At 31.3% G+C, this 23,129-nt stretch overlaps 1 protein-coding gene across 3 annotated transcripts in view; it reads right to left on the bottom strand.

Annotated features, from left to right (window-relative positions):
- Positions 1-3,761: 3,761 nt before the first annotated feature.
- Positions 3,762-23,129, bottom strand: part of LOC131850745 (plasma membrane ascorbate-dependent reductase CYBRD1-like) — a 65,243-nt gene continuing 45,875 nt past the window's right edge. For all 3 annotated transcript variants that reach the window (XM_059201094.1, XM_059201096.1, XM_059201095.1), the window contains 4 exons: positions 9,613-9,848; positions 8,826-9,028; positions 7,194-7,363; positions 3,762-4,240 (listed from right to left, as the gene is read on the bottom strand). In XM_059201094.1, coding sequence (XP_059057077.1) covers positions 4,090-4,240; positions 7,194-7,363; positions 8,826-9,028; positions 9,613-9,848 — 760 coding nt within the window. In that variant the 3' untranslated portion in view covers positions 3,762-4,089. The remainder of the gene's footprint in view (positions 4,241-7,193; positions 7,364-8,825; positions 9,029-9,612; positions 9,849-23,129) is intronic.

Below are 23,129 nucleotides of genomic sequence, written 5' to 3'. Positions count from 1 at the left end.
CTACTTATATGGTCTTTCTTGCGAAAACCATTTACTGTAATAAGATTATGAAAGTTGTCAAATATATAAATATTAATAAAAATGTTCTGTCACCATTTATCATTCTATTATTGCTCACAATTGAATCTTTCATATACATATATAGAGATTGAACATACACCATCTTACAAAATTTACAGTCTCTGTTAGTATTTTGTATAAAAAAATTTGTACAAGTAGTACTTACGTGTATTAGTAGAGTATAACATGGTTCGGTATTAGAATATCTTTAAATCATTTTATGATCTGAAAATATTGCCTATCACTGCTGTTCGTTTTCTTTACGAAGTATGATTTATAACGTATCTATTTTAACGTGTAAATTAGACTGGCAATTTAAAAATACATTTTTATAACCATAAAATTGGATTAATATTTAACAGTTAATTCAATTTGAATAACCGTATTTTCTTTTTTTTTTTGGAACTATTAATAATTAGGATCTCTATTTTCGACTCATTCAGGAGTTACGCTCTCCGTAGTAGCTGTCATCCAGGGAGACGGCTCTACGAGTGCCTACAAATATCCCAGAAAGCATGAGAAAATAGATATGTTACTAGGGATATAGTATAAATTACAGCAGCAATAGTTTCACAACAGAGGGAACATGATTGGTAGTAATGCTGATTGCTAACAATTTACCATGTCGAGTTAACCTCCACGCGATTCTTATAAAATTACTATTGTGTGTGTGTGTATTGGTGGATATAAGTTCTTGGTAAGAATAGGAGGTTCTTATATTAGGGAAATAAATAATACAAACAACATTTAATTTAATACAAGTATTTAATGTACCATATGAATGCCGTATAAATATTTCAAAATTTAAAACAGTGATAAAATTCATATTAACCAATACCACAACTGCAGTCAACGCAATTCAAATTATATTTCAATGATAATTATAACTTACAGCGAATATATAAAGAAATTTACAATTTGTAATCTCACGTAGGTAGGTATGTATGTCTAATTGCAACTCACTTGTATACCTAACTGAAAATAACATATGTAAATACTCTTAAATATAACATCAATAAGCAGGTACTATAATAATCTCTTGGTGTATTTCACAAACAAATTACACTGTTTATAATTTAGTAAATAGTGGTCGACACTAATAAGACGAAATTTAAATCTGTTACCGCTGTACAATCGGGAAATCTATAATAATATAAAAAGTTGGCCCCAATATTACAAAGGGATCCACAAAAACTGGAATATTTAAAATTTGTAAATACTCTCGCAAAAATCATTACAAATCCTGTAGTTACGATATAAAAGGACCTACTTATGAATGAATGCAGTCTTAACGGATTGTATATTCTCATGAAAAATGTTTGAAAATCATTTAATGCTTCCTTGGAATGCAAATTTACAAAAACACATGTTTTGTTTTTATAAATCTTAATTAATAGAAAACATGACGCACTACATAATGAAATAAAATGGATATTAATCCTCTTATAAAATTAAATACCTTGAGCATTATCCTATAATTATTGATAAACATGCATGTATGTACGTAATAATACATAGTAATAATTGATTATAACAAACATGACCATTGACTTTACATCGAATTTGGCAACTGAGATGAACACTTCATATAAATACACTGTAGCCTATTATCTTAATATGAAGACGTCACTCTAACCTGACAGACATTTACTTATATACTCAAACACATACAGGATTCTTGTCCTCCTTTAATGAGCCTTAATACTGTAGTACTGCTGTCTATCTGTCCAGTCAGAGTTAGAGACTTTATTCCTTTATGTATTATGTCCCATATACATGTACCATACATAATGTACTTAATTAACAAGTACTGAAAACACCAATTCATAATGTAGGTAGACTAATTTGTAAGTTTTGATCAAAAACAAATGTTTAAAGTTTAAACATTTTTTCTTATACAGGTTGTTATGATGTCTAGCTAGGTAATTTAATGTAAGCCATTAATATGTTCGAAACCCTAATTTAAAGAGGCTCGACTCGCTCTGTAACAGTTTTATTATACTTCTTATTTAGTTATAATAGAGACTAAGTTATAATGTCTAACAAAAACTTTTAAATAATTTATTGCAAATAGAGTTCAAGTTATGTTATACATTCGATACGATTTCGTACTCACCAATAAATATTTAAATGGTTTTACACTACAACCCATCACATTCTACATCTATCGAACACTCGCACGTTACATTAATTAGATTAAAAATTATATACAAGTTATATCTAAGTTGGCTTAACTAAAACCTACATTAGGGTTGATACCAAAATTCGATGGGTATCTAAAATGTGTATGGCCTCTGAATATTCGTTTGAAACTGACAATAATTTAAGGTATCTGTTGCGATCTGTTGGCTCTTTTGTAGGTATGTAATTACAAACATTACACACACCGACATCATACCTTACTTACACGGCGAATTACAGATCTAACACTACTGCTAACTAATTTACCGCAGTACAGTAGGTGGTGAAATGCAAATGAATGATTTCATTGTTGACTAATTTTATATTAATCAATTATTGATCTTGAAATGTTACACTTTCATATCCAATTCAATTGAATCAATATCAATCCCCTTCGTTACTACTAACCTACGTAATAACCATTATATTCACGCAAACTGCATTTAAAAAAAGCAAATTTATAAAATATACCGTTCATTCAGTATATCAGTCGAATAATTTTTGACTACTAGCAACTTCCAAAATCCTATTGGAATTTGACATTTTTAATATAAGAATAAAAATTATCATGACTGATCGTTTAACAAATTAAAAATGTCAGATTCGAATTTAGGTAAAGGGAAACAAAGGTTAGACGGAATGAAATATAGCTATCTAAAATTTTCAAAATGGAACAATGCACAACCGCAATGGCAATCCTACAATGTCACCGAGATAAAATTTGTAATAACTTAAAGTTAACAAATTGAGCTAAACAATGTTATAATAACCAATAAAATTTCTCTATAATTGAATTTGCTTCTCAACACCATCAGAATAATTGAGTTCCACGATATTTAACGATGTCTTTTCAATTCATTCATTCGTTCATGAAATCTCATCACTTATAAATAAAAAAATGGAAGATACCATTCGAATTTATGCTTATTTAGAAATTATACTTAGTCATGGTGTTCTTACATATTTATACTTACCGTAAGCATAAAATCGAAGGTACTTAACTCGTTTAAAAGTTGTTACACGACGTTCTGTTACGAGACAAACCACCGCTCATATTAAAAGAGAGTTATAAGAAATTTTCACGACTTATTTTAATGGTATATGGAGACACTTCTTCCCTTAATAAAATTAAAGTTTACAGAAATCATTGCATGCACTGTATTTATTAAGTATAGTATACTTAATTTGGCAACTGTACATACCTATATGTTTTTAAACAATAATGTATATCATATAGGTAATAATAGTACATTCAACGAGAAACTTCATGGTTTCGATGTGTTTCTACAAAATATGAATGATCGGATGTAATACGGATATGTTAAGGTAATAAATTGTTGTAAAGAAAAAAATTACCTTAATATAACCATAATAACATCCTAATGTATCGTTAATGAACTATACATGTATATTCCAGTCACAAAACGAACTACCAAATTCCCAAAAAAAAATGCATTATGGATCTAGTGAGCCTGGTTCACTTAATACATTTATATTATTTTGTTTAATTCGGCTACAATGTGTGAGATCACAAATATTGAATGCGGTAGCTTGACTTCCGTTATGACATTCTCTAATAGCAATTAAATTCCGACCATTATTGAGTTGACACCCATATTGCGACACAGCCTCAGAACGAGGCATTATCAAGTATTGAATAGAGTTTGGATTTAGCTTGGAAGCCTACTGTTGACTGTTCAGCGATGAAATCGCGACTCAAACAAAATAATATAAATGCATTAAACAGTGAAATGGACTTTTGTAAAATAATACCTAATTTGATAAAATACGAGCCTGGTTTGTCATCGAACTGTTATTGCTATGGTGAAGTCGTTGACTGTTAAAAGTTTAGCTCGGGTGCTGGGCAGCGACCTTGCGTAGACGGTAGCCGCCGGTCCCGCGGACCGTGAACATCACCACCACAGCGACGGCCACAATCGACATGCCAATGGCGTTCACCACGATGGACTCCTCGGTCATCGACGAGTATTTCTCTGCCCTGCACACCGCATGCCCCAGGGTTAGTATCAATATTAATATGTATCATATAAAAGAACTACATTCCCTAACACTAAGCAATGCCAATCTAGAATATGTTAAATATGCTGTATATTTTAAGTGGGTATTTATATAACTGGCAATACTTTTAAGAAGTATTACTTGTAAAAATAAAACAAAGATCTTAGAAAGACTTACTCTTTGCCATACCTACGTAATAATACGTAATAAGTAATTAATTTAAAAACTACTTATTAGTATTTTTTAATTATAATTTGATATTAGAGAGATATGTGTAGAATGCTGTGTTATTCGGAGTCATTTGTTTTTCTTTTAATTTTTACAAGTAATCCAGTCCTCTTAATAAATATGTACAAAACAAAAACATTAATTTAACGACAGATTTTTAATAGAAGCGTAGATAGTAATCGTAAAATTAAAGCGTATGTTAAGGTTTAATTTGCTGTAATACTAATGTCAGAATAGATATCTGAAACATTTATGCAAAAAATAATAGAGACTTAAAATTATTTTATATCTACGTAACTTCCACTTACCTTACAACTCAATATTAATGTTAAATGCGAATACAAAAACTTAAAATAGGAAAATACAATATTATTTAAAATAGAGAAGAACAAACCACCACTAACATAAAACATTTTAAGCTCAAAAACAAGTCAAGTTCAAATGAATGATTATAGTGAATTATACAAAACACTACTACACACTATGTGTGCTGTAGCATGGTGCGGGTGACAGTTACCTTTATTAGTACACTAGAACACTATGGTTGGGTTAAATTTAAGTTATTACAGTCAATTATTAATAATATTTCACGAATATGGTACAGCTAAAATACTAAGTCATAATTATTTAAATTTTCAACTGTGGCGGCAACTTTCAAGAGTAAAATGAAACGTTACTGAAACTGTCACCCGCACTATGCTACAGCGCACATGGTATAACATCCCTCTATTCCTTAAAACATGCATACAAGCTGATAAATGAACATGAACATGGTATACAATATGCACATTATCACACATGCATTAAACAGATTAAAACTCAAATATACAATAAAATTATTTTATTTTAATTCAACAATATAATTATTTTCTTTTATTCTATTTGTATAAAATATGTCTAACACAGTAATAATATTCATTAAGAATTAGTAAGATCTATATTTATTTTAAACCTACCTAAAATTTAAAATTACATCTAACTAGGTCTGATACAGACCATTAATCTTGTAAAAGATGTAGATAGCCTCATCTCTAGATAATATAAATCTTATATGATTATTTAAGATTATACTTCTATAACACTTAAAAGCCTCCAGTAAAATTGAAATATAGTACTAGATGGAAATAAGCACTACTCATTGACTCTTCTTTTCTATATATGTTCTTAATTTAAATATCTAAAAATGAGTAGGTATAACAGACTGGACACATACATACTCGCAACATCTGTATAATTTTCCAATTAAAAAATAATATGAACCACTACCGATTATTCTGAATTATCATAGTCAAATTATTCAAACGTTGCAATTAAAATAAATGCATAGGAAATTAAAGAAAATGTTGGTTTCGATGAACGAATTTTTGTAGCAATAGCAAGAGACAGCAATGAACCTCGTAGTATATCATTGTAACAATAATTCGAATCGTTTATAAAAGAGTATTTTGTGATATTTAGCTGTTCATGCCTGACTGATGCCTACTATTTGAAATCCGGCCTAAAGGACTGAATTGAAATAATTTGTTAATTGAAAAAAAAAAAACAAAACTATGGACTACCTGTTCCATTAGTTTATTTTAGTTCCTTAAAAATGCCTCTTAGGAAAAGTATAAATGATACAATGAACTAATACAATATAACTGATGGACCTCTATTACTATTGTATCATGTTATATTGGAGTAGAAATTACTCAGTACTGCCTACACGAAATACTCTTCTAAAACGGCTTATCAAAGAGACGATTCGTTTTGGTGGTTTTACAATTTAAAATGCAGAAAATTAAGGAGGTACTTAAATGTAGGTACGCATTGTTAATGTATGGCTATCTGAATCAGACTGCTCAATTCATCTCTTTTACTTGATCATACTTTAGTTTATGCTTATATTAACTATCTTATTTTCGCTTTTATTGCAAATTGAAATTGAAGCTCTATTTTAATTAATTCGTTCTCATATGTACTATTAAATGGCTAAATTTACATAATTCTGTCTTGTAAACAAAAATATATCTTACGAATCCAATGACTATTAAATATTTTTAAATCTACAGATCAACTGAAGCTCTTATGTGTCCATCTCGCGTTTCAGGCGCACGAAACTTGTCTCTCGATAGGATGTACATGACCACGGCCAATATCGCGATCATAGTGACCCCAATCGTGTTGATAATTACAGCCTCATCCACCAGCGCGGGATACCTTTCACTGTTGTAATACGTACATATACAAAAAACTGCCACAAAACAAGCAATAGGTAGCGTAAACAAGAACAAAAGATTGCAATTCATGCGATGATATTTAGTGCATAGATGCTATATTACTAACTGACTACGTACAGAGTTCAATCTTAGTATAACATTGACATCACTAGTATGTATTATAAATACTATAAATACCTAAATATTGTGAATACACTTGTTTAAATATTAATACCGCGTACCTAATTTGAGACGCGTGCATCATGCATAACTTAAACTTACCTAAACTGCCAAGTATGCTGACTAAAGTTTGAACTCTGCACCAGATATTTAGTTCTACCTGTATATTGTATTATTACAGTATTTGTATATTTGTAATTGAAGAATTGATCGTATGCAACTGATAGCTTTAATATCCGATCACATATAATGGAAACGTGGAATCTGAGTGACATACACAAACTAAACATTGACTTCAGAGTTTCTAAGTATTTAAAATATACGTACCCAATATCGAAGAGCGCCTTCTCTGTAAGGCCAGTGAGGCAGGCCGCAACACCAAGCACGAAGGTCAGAATACCAAAGGCAGCGTGCACCGGGACCAGAGAAGCACGGAAATTAGCTGTGCCTTTGTTGCAGATCAACAGTAGGAGAAAACTGAAGAAGCCGACTGCGTACTGTGAATATATAAGATTAATTTATTACTTACTACCTGTGCCCGCGGTTTCTCGCGCATTAAATTTATAGCCTATGTGTTATTGACTATGACGTATAAGCTATATTACTCTAAAGTTACATCAAAATCCGTTCAGTAGTTTTTGCATAAACGAGTAACAAACATCCATCCATACTCATAAACTGTCGCGTTTATAATATTAGTAAGATTTTAATAACATTTTGTTGCCGCTGTTGAGAATGTACTGTTTTTTTATTACATTAATATGACGTCCTCGGCATAATGGCTTTGGTGATTTAACGGTTTAGCATACCGGTTTACTTCCGATGGTCGCGGGTTTGATTCCCCGCACGGTGGAAACATTTGTATTCATGAGTTGACATTGTTTGTATTGGTCTGGGCTTTTCTATGTACGATATGTATGTATTTAGAAAAAAAATCTAGGTATTTGTATCAGGTGTCTAGTACACAAGCTCTGTTTACCATCGGACTAGATGGCGCTGCGTTAATTGTCCAGGGTTATTTATTTATTAATAATTATCCCGTTCGATGCATAGAATCCCACGAAGAGATAATACGTCAGAAAAAGAATAGTTCCGCTGAGTAAATAACCACTACGGTTGTTTGTTCTCGTGCAGGAATGTCAGAAATGTTCAACCGGCAACTTAAACGGAAATTTGAGACTAGGACAAAATTTACATCACCTAAAACCGTTAGATTGAGTTTCGCTAAAGCTATAAACACTGATTTTATCAAAATCGAAAATCACTCAAACTTTTTCTGTCTATTTTTATCTAAGAACTATGACAATCAAGATTCACAGAAAGCATAGAACATATATATTCCTGTATGTATTTACTAGTCACACAATTTTATTATATCAATATCATGTATCAATATACATGTGTTGCAATATATTTATAATAATAATCTCAGGACAATTCATACAGCGCTATTTAGTGCCAAGGTACCTACTAGATAAATATTACAAATACATAGATCTATATATTTTTCGTAAATACAAACATATTACACATAGAAAACATCCAGACCGATACAAACAATCATACGCATGAATAATACAAATGTTTGTGCCGTGCGAGGAATCGAACCCGCGACCATCAGAAGTAAGGCAGTGTGCTAAACTGCTAGACCACCGAGGCCGTCATTTATATGTATGTATATCTATACCATTGCATATCGTTATGTATGTACTATAATTTAATTCAGTGTGAAATGAAAACGAAACAATTGTCATCAACGACAAAAACAGTAAGTTTATTAAATTCTCGTACATACATAGATAGGTATATATGGATGCAGACCGCCATGGAAACAAAGGTTTGGTGGAGGATGGAGGAGACTATTACCCAACAACCCTTTTGCAAATTATATATACATATATATATACTACAGTCGCGAATAAATTAACGTTATTCTCATATGTCAACTTATGTACATACCTGAATTCCAAACAGTCCCATAGCAACCAAGCCAATCCAGCTGTGTAGCGAGTAAAAATTGTTGATCCCGGATTTGTTGTGGTAATCGAACACGGCGAGGAATCCAATCACGATGCAGGGGAAGGCTAACGCATGGAAGATCGCGTGCAACAGCTTCACGTAGATGCGTCTGAAGCATCGGCAGATACGGTACAGCAACACCGCTGTAATGTAAGGTAAGGTACTTTTGTAAAATTTGTTGACATCTACAACAAATTACTATATATAATAATAAAATTATATACATTTAAAGAAAAATAAAGTAAAAATATATCAAATTTGGATTGTTATAGGTCGCTCCGTGAAGTCTGTGAAGCCATTAGGAGACTTCTGCGCTTTTGGGAGGAGTTTGGTTGGCTACTATAGTAGTCTCGGCTCTACACATACAACGGCCCAGATGATAGGCTGATTACGGAAAATAGAGTCAAATTTACATTAATAACTATAAATAAGTAGGTATATTTTCAGTATTTTAAAAACCGTTCATGTGTACGATTACAAGTAGAGAATGTAAGCTTTTCAGTCACTGTTCAAGTAGGTAGCTGAGTATCGGATATCAATTTTATTTTTTATCTTCTACTACTATGATTTTAAAAATTATGGAATGTTGCAGGCTTTATTTTGTATAAAAAATGCTTACATATATGATATCTATAACAACAATACTAGTTATGATAAATGTGGTAAATGTATGTTATTCCTTAATATTCCTGTTATTATTACTAAAATATTGAATTTAGCAACTTACAAAATCCACTGAAGGTGATGAATCCGCCCACCATAAGTGTTGGATGCAAATTGAACTGCTTGGCAGGGTTCTCGTCCGCCCAAGCATAACCGCCGCGGTAGTAGAACACCCAGAAGATGGTGAGGGCGGACACGCCGATGAGCAAGATGGTGGCCAGCGTAATGACCAGCGCATATTCGCACCACTCGCAGGCCCCTCTTTCATGGTCGTCCGATTCATACGAACGGGTGCGTTGACTGTAATAAAATAATATATTATTATAATTTCGTAATAGTACATACTAGTAAATTCTATTCTTCATTAATTTAATATGTATCTTAAGATATAATACCTTTATATTAACAACTTCTGCATTAATTACCGTATATAAGTAAAAACTACTACCCTTCAGAATTATTCAAAGTAAAAATAGTAAAAACAGTAAAAAACACCAAACATTTACTCGTAGATTTGTTATAAACGAACCTTTATATACTATATATTTACTACGAGTACTAGATAGATATCTACGCAACTTACTAAAAAATTTTGTACCTATGTACATATATGCTTACTTAAACCGAACGGTTGAAATGTATTATATAAAATATTGCTTTTGAATTGATTCTTATCTACCCTTGTACTTCACCATTGTGGAGGGCTTGATCCCAATAAGTACCGTATATTAAATGCAATATAGATAAAAGCAATCGAAAATTGATATATTACTCTGTCAGATCGACCTACACGCGGTCCAACCTGAAACCATAGTGATTAACTACTGATAAATTCACTGCGATGATCTTATGACTTTATGCTTTATTAGCCGTCTACTCTTGGTACAGGCAGTATTAGCATTTCTTAAAATAAAAAGCAATGAAAGCTATATAATATACAAGGGTATGTAAAGGACATACCAAAAGATAATGATAGTGTTCATGGAACTGAACAATTGTCCCATAAAAGCAAACTATACATTCTGAATATAATAACACTTTGTTGGTATATTTGATAGCTTGATAGGTTAGGAGAGCTAGCTTAACAACTACGTGTAACAATTGTTGCATTATGTTATTTACTAACATTACATTAGAAAAAAAATAGATGATTGATGCCACAATATATTATTATTATCAAAAAGTAAATTTAAATAACCTTTATACACGTCAATTGATTGACAAAACATACAAAATGTATTTTGATATTTGGACTTATTTCTTGGTGAAAATGATTCAGTTCGATAATTATTTTACCTGGCTTTCGGCTCAGTATAATACTCATTACCTACGACTAACTTTGTCTTTCTATCGTGAAACTGATTTATCTGAAGTCGACGGGATGTTTACGAGTGCGGAAACCGCAGTCTCCATTTATATATTACCTACTGTCTACCTGTATGGACATAGGAGTTTAAATTACTGGCTGAAGTAATAAAGCCCACACAGGGGTGTCAGGTAGCGTGGGATCATTGAGTCATCCGGCCGGGAGTCACGTCATGGAACGTCAGGTTTTTAATTTTTTTTACGAGCAATTTTAGCTCGGGGAGAAATTGTTTTAAACAGCATAGGTGCCAATCCTAGTCTTAATATTATACATAATTTTATTTAATTATAAATGTCAAAAATTCAAATTTTATCTTTTTTTAAGAGAGGTATGCTTTGTACATAGCCGTATGTTATAGATTTAATACTTAATAATTTCTAAATTTAGTTTTGCTTTGTTATTTAACCTTATATAAGTTTCACATCACTTCCGTGCTCTTACATTTTGTCAGTCCTGTGCAGATCAATATAACCTAGTGTCGATGACTAATGATTCATTAGTCTTATGCGGCTACTTCCTTGACAATGAATCGAACGAATCGTTGACTTATATATGGTGACTGACTTATATATAATGTAAACGGAATTGCAAATGGACTGCATAAAATAGAATCTTGATAGGATGTGAAAATTATTTCTTTGTATTTTTTTATATATTTTAAACAATCATATATAGTAACCATATTTCAGGAATCTTGAAAAGAAATGACGATTTACATAGATCGTAGCATTCTCACAAAATAATTTAATCATTCTATTTCGTTCTCCTATAACATTAGCCTGTCACTGCACTATACTGTTGCATCATTATCATTAATAGATATGATTTCGAATATTCGTTAACGTATTTGTTTTTCATTTCATTGCTACGATCAGAACATACAGTTTGTACCTACGTAATTCAATCTTATTGTCGTGGTATTAGCATCTTGTCTTCATACAATGATGTGAAGTATGTCAGTCAATGTTCAGTTTAGAGACGAACTATTCTCGCGGTGAAAGTATAGTCATAGGTGAGCAGAAGCGTAAGTTTCATCACAACACAAGCGCATTTCACCAATACTAATTAATAGACACTAAAAAGTTTCTGAGTTCGTTTTGTGTAAATAAATATATTAAGTATCATCAATTTATTTTATTAATTTACATTTATATTATAAATATTATGCAGTTTGGATTGGATCGTGAAGCAAGTTGATTCTGCTACATACATACATGCAAATAATCTAATTCATTCTGGCATGATATTCGTTTTCGTTTTGTGTTTTACCTTTTCATGAATAAACGCCTCTTAATTAAATTTGATGTCAATATACGAGTAGATTGTACCTATTACTACTATAACGATGAGGAAATAGTATATCTTTTATATATACTTATTTGTATGCTAATAGTGGTTTATTTATAATAATTATTAATTTTCATGGTAGACTGTCGCTACATATGTTTACTACTCTCAATAATATAAAAATATCTACCCATACAATTTACCTACGTCGAAAACGTTGTAATGCTGTGTTATATATTTCTCTGGCTTATGTTCAGTAAATTGCTGTACACTGTGTCTAAAAGATTTCCGCCTCAATTTGCAATAATACTTGACCAGTGCTCGTGATAGGTCATTCGTGAAAGTGGAGGCATATGGCAGGCGGCAGCTACCTAATATCTGTGCCTGACGTTTATACCTAAATTAAGTTATAATAATTTTGGTGTTGGTCATGTTAACAAAATTACTGCCGAGATTTATCGCTTCAGTAACTGATAACAAAAATTGTTATTCTGCTGAAACGGGGAAAGAAGACAAGATTTTATATAAACAGATTTATACCACGGGAATAAAAGATACGGTTCGATGAGGATTGTGGCGCAGGAAACAATCGGTATATTATATAAATAGAATTTACATCAATTAGCATGCGTTAATTCAGTAATTCATAATTAATAAGAGAAGATTTGAGAAATATTAGACTATATTAAAAGTATTTTATTTTATGTAGATGCATATTATAGGTACCTATGATAACCGACAAAGGCCAATAGCTTAGTTAAATTAAGAGGAAATGAACAATAAACGTTCAGCGTCATCGAAGATCCGCTGTTCGCTGTTGGGCAATCTACGAGATAACATGATTAACCTCGCTTGAGATCAGTGATCCTAAAGGTACTATTTAATCGTTGTATTCAGTTTAAAAAGATCGATTTATAAACTGTTATTCTATTTTTATGTTATTCAATCATATAGTTGAGAATCTCTGAGACTCATCCCAACAATGGAGAGAATAAAGTCTTTTGTGGCCAGTTCACAAAAACGTTACGTGACCGTAAAAGCACATTTCAAACTCTCTACGCAACGTCCAAGCTGTGATCCCAAAGAAGAATAAACACTTATCATCCGGGTGGGAAGGTCTAACTTTCACCAACTATGCAATAGAAATTCGCATATTACCTACCTGTCCAATATAATTGCTCGTTTGTTTTTATTAATTAATACAAAATTATAAACATGAATATATTCGCTTCAACACACATCATTTTAATGGCAACCTCATAATGACTGGCGCAGTGAGATATCTTTTGTAAAGCACTTCGAAAGTGCTCTACAAATGTCTTGTACAAAAACCTTGTGATAAAACAAGTTGTTTGATCTAGTGAGACTGCTCGCGCTGGTAGTTCGTACTATGCACCAATGAAGAGAAATGTTATACAGGGTCTAGAAGCGGAGGCGAAGGGCCCGGGGGGTCCGGTCATTGACTCCGCCGGCCATGGTACTCCTGGCCTACTTGAGAACGCCGGACAAGCGTCTTGTTTGTCATTAACATATCTGCTATTAAAATTAACTGAACATCCATAATATTTTACGACTCCATTAAAATGTATAAAAAAAATAATTCAACCGTATCCCGTGGCATTGCTCATGTCAAATGTTATGTTAGTCTCATATAATGTATATTTCGACAGGTGAAAGAATTTTTAAAATCGAAAATTTAATTTTGAGTTTCAGAATACAAAATTACTTTATTTAATACTATGTGTAGTACATGTTACATGAAGTACCCAAGTGACAACGAGTTGGTTGGTAAGTTGGTGTCTATAATCTCTCCAAACATTTGTTTGTAAGATTACGCAATAATCGTTCAAAGGAACCGTAACGTTAACCTACTCATTCGGAAACTTCTTGGAAGTTGGAGTCTTTCTGCGGAATGGCCTTATCCAGTCGTTATTATTGTTCTAGAAATATAAACGTAACAAACGATACTAGCGTATCATAATATTTGAACTTTATGTTAGGATACAGAAGTTCCAATTCAGCTCATAGTTATGTGATAACAGTTCATTTGTATAAGGAACACGTAATTGAAGGGAGTAAATTGGAAGAAAAGGTTAAAGTTTTAAAGGTACCTACTTACAATGCTACAAAGTATGTAGGTATCTTAAATGATATTACTTATAATATATGTTCTACTGACAACTAAAGTTTCAGTTTACGTTAAGATACAACTAAGTTTTTGAAAAAGTAGGAAGTGCAGAAAAAGAAAAAAACATTGGGAACTGATTATATTATTTGTAAGTACAATTTTACCTAATGAAATTAACCTTTGAAGTTTATGTTGGCAAAGATATAGCGTAATATAAAACCTCCTTTTGACAGTCTGTTTTTGCAATAAATATTTACATAGATCCAACAATACCCTTGTAGATGTCAATGTATATATTTAAATACCAAGAAAATATAATAATATGTTATGATTTCGAGATTTAATTTCGGGGAATAACTTTGCAAGAATCATCTTCTATACGTAAGTACAACAGCCTTTTGTAAAAGTAAATGCAGTAAAATTTCCTGCTTATACTGCCATTTTAATTACATCAGTTTTTAAAGTACCTTTATCCGTTGATTTGTAAACTTTACTATTTTATTTTTACCACAAAATCTTCGTTAAGTAATTATAAGCCGTTATTTTAATATTATATTTAGAATAGCTTTGGTATGACCAACGAATTAGTTAATCTGTTTCGTACGCTAAATTAGTCATTGTACATTTGTCTTCGCTGATTGCTGATGTCCGTAACTGTCGGCTTATAATAGGGGATTTACGGACAGTTCGTCGTTGAATAGAGGAATAGTTAAATGACTGTATATAACAACCATACCATAAACATAAATTTCGTAAGTTTAATTCTATGACAGAAATTTCCGTGAGTTGCTTGAGTAGGTACTTTGTCTGATTGATACCACCAAGCAGACGCCGTCTCTTATTGAAAGAGTGCTTCAAGTTTAATGGTTGTTTTATTCTATAGTCATATTCACCATAAAGTTGGTTAAGCACGATGTTTTAATTTATGGTGTTAAAAATAATCAAATTTGGTAAACTTTATATAGACAATAAAAAGTTGAGCGTGGTTTGTTTGGATACATTATCTATATTAAAAAATGGAATAACAATCTGTAGTAATTGTCCTTATCTGAAGGTTTTAGCTGCCTAGCAGCTTGCTCTGTAAGCTGTGTTCCGGTTGGCATAAGGCGAATTATATAATCATTAAATAATAATTACGCGATAAACGGGTTGGCATCTAGAAGGGTCTTTAAGTATACGAGTGCACTAGTGATATCACGGGCATAACGTGATAACTTAATGTCCGTAATGCTGTTTGACAAAGTGTTTAGGGAACAGTTACCTATTACTTATCATCAGTTGGGTCGTCAGCTTGTTTACTTTTACAATAAAATAAAAGTTTCATAGGTAATTTTTAAACTCTATAAATTAAGACAACTAGACATTATATAAATATATGAAGTTGTGCAGAACGTAGAAAGTGTATGCATTTATACATATCTGTGGTAGGTATATGAATAAAAGAACCATATAGGTACAGTTAGAAAATAAATATAATATAACTAACACGCCTGTAGCCTTCATAAGTTTATTTTAGAAATTGGAAAAATCTAGTTCCATTAGTATAACTAGTTATCAGCATAGAATAATCCTACGCATAAATTAATTTCTGATATGTTATCTTCGTGATGGTCCAGTACCGTTTTATTAACAGCACCAGTATTTCTAAACAGACATATGAATAAAAGGACAAGTATAGAGGTGTCACAGCAATGTAGGTGTATGACTATTCAAAAGTATTTACAAGACAGACATGATGTCTCTCCATAGCAGACATGAAAGTCACTTGTCATGGAGAATGCAGGCGCAACTAAATCGCCTTTAGAAGCTAGAAAGTGCATTACTAGATCTACCTTTAAGATATAAAGAGATATGTTATCTTATTACATATTAGTGCACACTAGCTTTCCTTTTGAAGCATAAATACAAAATTGTAGTAAAATTACCACAATACCTTAATAAAAACCGTACTCGCTTAAGCTTTCGTGTGCTACTGAGATTAGTGCTCACAAACTCACGTAGACAAAAAGTCTATAAATCATTATTCTAACTGTGATTCACATTGTAACAACTAATAGAACACAATAATAGTTTTTCTCATATACAAAAAGACATCAATTACAATTTCATTGTATGTGTAAATGATTACAAAAGTAGTAGGTATTAAATATTTACTTAAATACTTACGTTTTATAAGCAATCTCTATTCTATTTCATTAAAAACAAAGTGCAAATTACTCATTTCTTTACAAATGACAATGTAAAACTGAATTCTCATGACACAATGCAACAAAACAGTTGAAATGTTTAATCATCGCCGTTTATTTGGATATGGTCTCTGATTGATTGAGTGGTTAACTATTGACTATAGATTTTGTCACTTTTGATGATAAATAAAACACAGGCTATTCCTGATGGCATACGTATACAATATTTCGATTAATTTTCACTAAACCTTAACGAATTCTACATTTGAACGTTGCTCAGAAATCACTCTGCAGATATGTGAAAACCGCATAAAAATACTTTCTGTACTTATTGAGATTACCGCAAATATGCAGACAGTCGCCTAGGGTACCTCGGGTGAAATTTGTTTCACAATATCTATGAATACATTAATCCGTTCAGTATATTTTTAGTTTATTACGAACATACAGACTGACACGCAAGGGACTTTGTTATCCTACTTATATTATAGATAGTTTAGCTTGTAAATAAGTAGCATAACAATCATTTAAGTAAACACCACAACATACTTTCATGTAATCTGTTATGCAATACTAGATAAATTAAATTGAATGGTAGATAATATGCATCGATACCAACGTGAACAGAAGCAGTTTCACTATCTGTGCAAGTTCAAATCAGCCAGTCTGGGCGTAGACTGAACAACAAACATACAACAGCCCGTTCAATTTTAATGAGGAAGTGCTCTAGAAAAAGTACTCTACAATTATTGTTACGAAACGCCACTGTTCAGAGTCGCGTAATTCCAATGGCTTGCTTACCCACTCGTGTAATCTTCCCTACATATTTTAGAGCAATTTAATAACCAAGATTACAAAACAATTGGAGCTTGTGAGTGATCTCACAGAATTAGCGCACAGATTAATATAGATTACGAACGTTGTTAAGATGTTAATTTATTATTTGGGTACTGAACCAAATACTATGTAAAATTATTGCATAATTATTACTATACTATTCGAAACATTAGTATTTTTGTGTTATTAACATAATTTATAAGTTTATTGGGTTTTTATTACATGTAGATTTGTATAAATTATATTTAGAAAATATTTGTTTATACTAATATTATATTAATAACATTGGTTTATAAAAATACCAGCTACTCGCCCCGGTTTCACCCGGGTTCACATGTATTATACACATAAACCTTCCTCTTGAATTACTCATCTATTAAAAATAACCGCTTCAAAATCCGTTGCGTAGTTTTAAAGATTTAAGTAAATTTAAGTAAAGTTTAAAGAAATAGGGACGGACAGACTATGTAATGATAATGATATGCATATTAAAATTCTGAAAACTATTCGAGTGTGATATGAAATAATATTATTAAAATTATAATTATTGAATAATTCAGAAAACAGTCAAATAGTCATTTACACTATACCTACATCTTGTTTACATAGTACTTTTAAATTTCCTGTCAAATGGGTGTCATAAATTTATCCTTCATTAGCCAATGATTTCCGTAATAAAGCAGTTGTTTAATTTTAATTCAATTTTTTGTCTTTCATTTGTATCAATTTCTGAATAAAAAATATTTGCGAATAAATTACATCCAATTACACTTCATTCATAAAATTCCACAGGAGATTTTAAAATATTTCTTCGAATAGAATTGTAAGTGAAAAAATGGCCGAAAGCATCGAATGCCTGTATTAATTTAATTATCCGGTAATGAGTAATTTCAGATAAGTGGGTGGAATAATTCTACCCCACCATTCCATTCCGTTGGGATGAGTTCAATTGGCTTCATAATGAAGTCGTTAAACGATTCAAATTTTAAAGTCGCTAACTTATTTATAAGTATACAAATATAATGCAGTGTCCAATATGAGCACTTGAAACTTGAACACTTGAAAGAAATTAAACACAGGTGCCGCGGCACAGAGAACTTCTCAGTTCTTTGCAGGGTACTTATAAGGAGAGAATTTTCATTCTAAAAGAAGAATTTATAATGCCGGCTAGATACTAAATTTTATTTAGAGTTTTTATTCTCAGTGCATCCTCTTTTTTCCCTCACTGTATTTACAATATCTAAAGTTGAAAAAGTGTGGTGATATTAAATTCCTACTTAATCACAATACGAAAAACTGTTAAAAAGCTAACTACTAGAGTTTATATTATTACAAAATGGATATAATATCAACAACACGTGTGCTTTCTTCTTTCGGCCACAGCTATTGATCTTATAGGCACGAGATTGCCTGTGAAGCCGGTTACAAGTCGATGGCCGAAAAACAAGAACTCCGCATTCAATCAGTCGTACAACGACCTATAATGCACGAAGCACAGGTGTCAGATGGATCACAAATGTGACCAAACGTGTAACATAACATAAGGTACTCTCATTTACTTACACTGATATGGTCCCACGCTCTGCTAGCTGTATTAAATTGCGTTACATTCGCAAACGACGTTGAAATCGCAAATGCATATTAAATGGAACCTGCCATTTATTATTTTGAAACACTAGTCGTTTCCTTTTTCTTGTGATAACTCCGCAATTTGCTATCAAAAGTAATACTAAAGTTTTACTTTTGATAATTGGCTGGTTTTATGGAATAAAACCTCATTATGGCTATATGATATCAAAATAAATATTAATATACACTCGAGTGTACAATTTTAATTTTGAAAACTTGTCATAGAGAGAATATCTATAGATAAAAGTAAGGTTTGCAAGCTTGTCGTACAGAGAATATTTTTATAGATAAAAGCAAGGTTTGTAGTTAATTATGTAGATGCATTTAATATGTAGTTTAGTAATCTTAACTCGTAAAGGGAATCAATGTGAAGATAGACATTTACGTAGTCTTAGAAAATAAGATAAGCGCGTAACGATAAGAGGCAATGATGAAATGAATTTACGTACGTAAGAGGAATTAAGTAATTGTAACGTAAACATTGCATTACGGACATACAAGTAAGTATAATTGTGAGTAATATTTTACATATCCGGATATCCATACATATATTATAATTGGGAAAGTGTTTCTGTCTGTTACACGACTTAATATATAATAATGAAATTTGGTATGAAAATGTTTTTATTATCGTGTACGCACATAGACTATCTCTTATCTCTAGAAAATCAGACAAAGCCACGGTAAACAGCTAATATGATATATAAAAGTTATAACATATATTCTATAATAAAAATGCTTAGTTTATTTATACGCATGTTTAAACGAAATAAAAAACGACACAATCTATGCACTCGCGTAGGTAGATTACCGATGGCCGTGGGAAAATAATCTCTTCTACCATTATTTTTAACTCATCACGAATGCTTAAGGTCATAATAGTCAGGTATAGTCAAGTATAATATAAATAAAGATCGTGAACAAAATCAAGGAAGTTAAAAAAAAATAGTTAGTTCTCTTGTTCTTTGGCTCGTACCTTTATTTAAGATACACAAAATACAATTTAAAAAAGCATTTATTGATATACATCATTATAACGGTAACCATTTACCATCAGATGAGCCGTATGCTTGTTTGCCACTGAATTCAACATTATAGCTACCAATTTCTTATATATTTGTGTTCATTTTAAACTTAGCGTCCAATTAAAAATCTAGTATTTCTGTCAATTGACTACCTCATATTATTTTTATTACATGTTTTGTTTTGTTTCTTTACAATCTCCTATCATAAACAACTCAAAATGTTAGTAACATAAATAAAGTAAACAGTTGACAATTGGTGTAAGTCGGCAATGAGGCAAATATAACCATCATTTTAGCGTTGCGCCCAATAAATCTTAAAAAATGACCCACTAACCGCGCGTTATGTTTAACGGTATAATAATATAGCATGGCAGATTTCACTATCGGTTTTTGTGGACAAATTCTTTGTACAACTTATATTAAGTGTCTACGTGGTATGTTTATGATTATTTATATTTGATATATTACCTAGTATTCGTGGCGTAAGTAGAATTGGCCGGCCTCATAGCTCGAGTAATCGCTAAACACAAATGCTAAAAAAGAATGTACAAATAAAAATGCAATGGTAGGATTATGGTGAAATTCACCCCACCTCTACAAGTGACAACCTCATAAATATCGTAAGGAGTGGATGGAAGCAGGTGGCATAGGATCACTGATTACCACTATCGACCACTAATTATGGTATTAGTGACATAACATGAGTGGAGACAGGACCTCAGCAAAAATTAATACTAGCATGTCTAGATCTCTTATGCGTAATAGGTAACCTTTTTATTGTGCATATGCAATATTTTTAATGAATGTTTTTGCAAAGTGAGATTCATTACATATTTTGTATAATATTGTATGTGTATAATAAGTCTATTAAAGAAACTGACCCGCCAATAATACCCGAACTAAGATACTGCTTCCTCTGACTCTTGTATCAACTAGAGAGATACGTACATATAGATACATAGAGATATAAAATACATTATTATTAACGGTAGCTGGTAGTAGGTAGTTAAATTATGGTCTGTCCTCCAGTAATTGACTAGGATATTTTTCCAGGGCGGACTAAGTGAGTCGATTGATAGAACACGTCCATTACTCATTCTTAGCTATCCTCAATATGGACGAATCTTGAACGCTACAACTATCCAACTCAAAGTCAAAGTAGATTTAAAGGAAGAACACAAGGTACATCTACAAGGTGTACCTTGTGTTCTGAATTCCGTTGAAAATAACTAAACAGAAGATCAACAAAGTCTCAAGATACTCTACTATCTTTTATATACATGATTATATACTTGCAATAATTAGATTTTGCAACTTTGACACTTGTTCAAATACGACATATTAATGATTATAAATTTATTACAAGTCTGTAATAATGGAAGTTTATAATCATTAATAAGCTGTATCTTTGCTATTATACTAATTAAATTAACTTTGTTCCATTTCATATTACAATTAGTATAAAATTCAATGAATTTATACTTTCATATAATATTAGGTACCTACCATCTCATATAACATTACAACTTATTAAACTAAATTTACAACTATTTAAATATTATAATTTTGTTGTATAATTTAAAAGATTTTAAAATTTTTCATGCCTACAGTATGTCATTGCAATTAAAAGTGTTTCAGTAAGTACGAGTTCACATATAATATGCATAGACAATCGATAACTATTGATTAATAAGTACCTATGTCTATGAAGTCTTCATGTACTTACATAAAGGTATCTTTATATTGTATAATACTAACTACTACTAAGTAGAATACTACTTCCTTACATTAGGAGATTTCCTACACTCAAAAGGCTTTATTGGGTCAAAATTTCTAAAGTTCGCAGTACCGACTAGCTAACGGTATACAATCCATTATCGAGTAAGCGAAAATTCAACCCGTACTGACACAAATAGCGGAATATTTCGTTTTCCGTACGGTGCGTTCACGCATGTCAATATACCATATACCTCCATACTAAGTCAGTACTACAATAGGGTTGTCCAAATGTAAAACATTATTTTCTGGACAAATAGTACGACTAAGAATCTGTTTTATGATATTCATCATAAATGATCATACTTACAAATCTTGAATCCTATAAATAATATTTGCAAATATTGCAAAATAAATTAGGTAATTAAACAGGAAATATTTTCATTTGAAAATGTATTAATTATCCTTAGTCATACCATTACCTTATCTGTGGTTATACATTTACCTATTCTGGCTTATAAATTGATGGTTAATTTATTATGTCACAAATATTAAATAATTGAGTTCAACCTTATAAATAGAGAGTTATAAACCGTAAAAATAATATTATTTGCAAATATTGCAATATAAATTAGATAATTAAGCAGGAAGTATTTTAATTTGAAAATGTATTAATTATCCTTAGTTATACCATTACCTTATCTGTGGTTATACATTTACCTATTCTGGCATATAGATTAATGATTCATTTATAAATTGTCACAAATATTAAATAATTCAGTTCAACCTTAAAAATAGAGAGTTATAAACCGTAAAAATAATATTAAGGGCATTTTATGTCCATTATGCATGTACGAGTATAATAAAATATACCTATTACGTATAAATGTTAAGTTACTATAGGAAAAGGCAACCATTAGAACTTTCAGTTTTGTAATCGTAAAACCAGAGAGAAACACGAATGTTTATGACTTTTAAAAATACCTAAGAAAGAGCGGTGTTACAAGTAAAGAATGCTCATTACTTGATATTCCTCAGACGTACGACATACTAGCGAAGTAAGCAGTACCTAAACGACATTTTCACGGCGCTCATCACGTGAATGTGTATCGTAAAAGGGAATAACTTTTGACACCTATACAAATGGCTTGTTCTACATTGACAAACGATTGTATTGAAGTGAAATAACAGACTCAGGTATCACTTATATGGTTACTTCGGTTTTCAATGATGAAAGACAAATATTTTGTTTTGTTTTAAACTATTGTGTTAAATGAACATTTCAGGTAACATTCATTCATCAACAGGTATATTCATTCAGGTAACTCAGAATATATATATAAATGGTTTACTATTATAGTAACGATTGTAACTATTTGCTTTATGTAGCTTTATAGGAAAACTTTA

This window comes from Achroia grisella, unplaced genomic scaffold (genome assembly GCF_030625045.1).
Source record: "Achroia grisella isolate CSIRO2021 unplaced genomic scaffold, CSIRO_AGI_Agris_v1 utg779, whole genome shotgun sequence".
Taxonomy (NCBI): Eukaryota; Metazoa; Arthropoda; class Insecta; order Lepidoptera; family Pyralidae; genus Achroia; species Achroia grisella.
The sequence above is the reverse complement of the archived record's forward strand: the minus strand, read 5'-3'. Positions and strand labels throughout refer to the sequence as shown.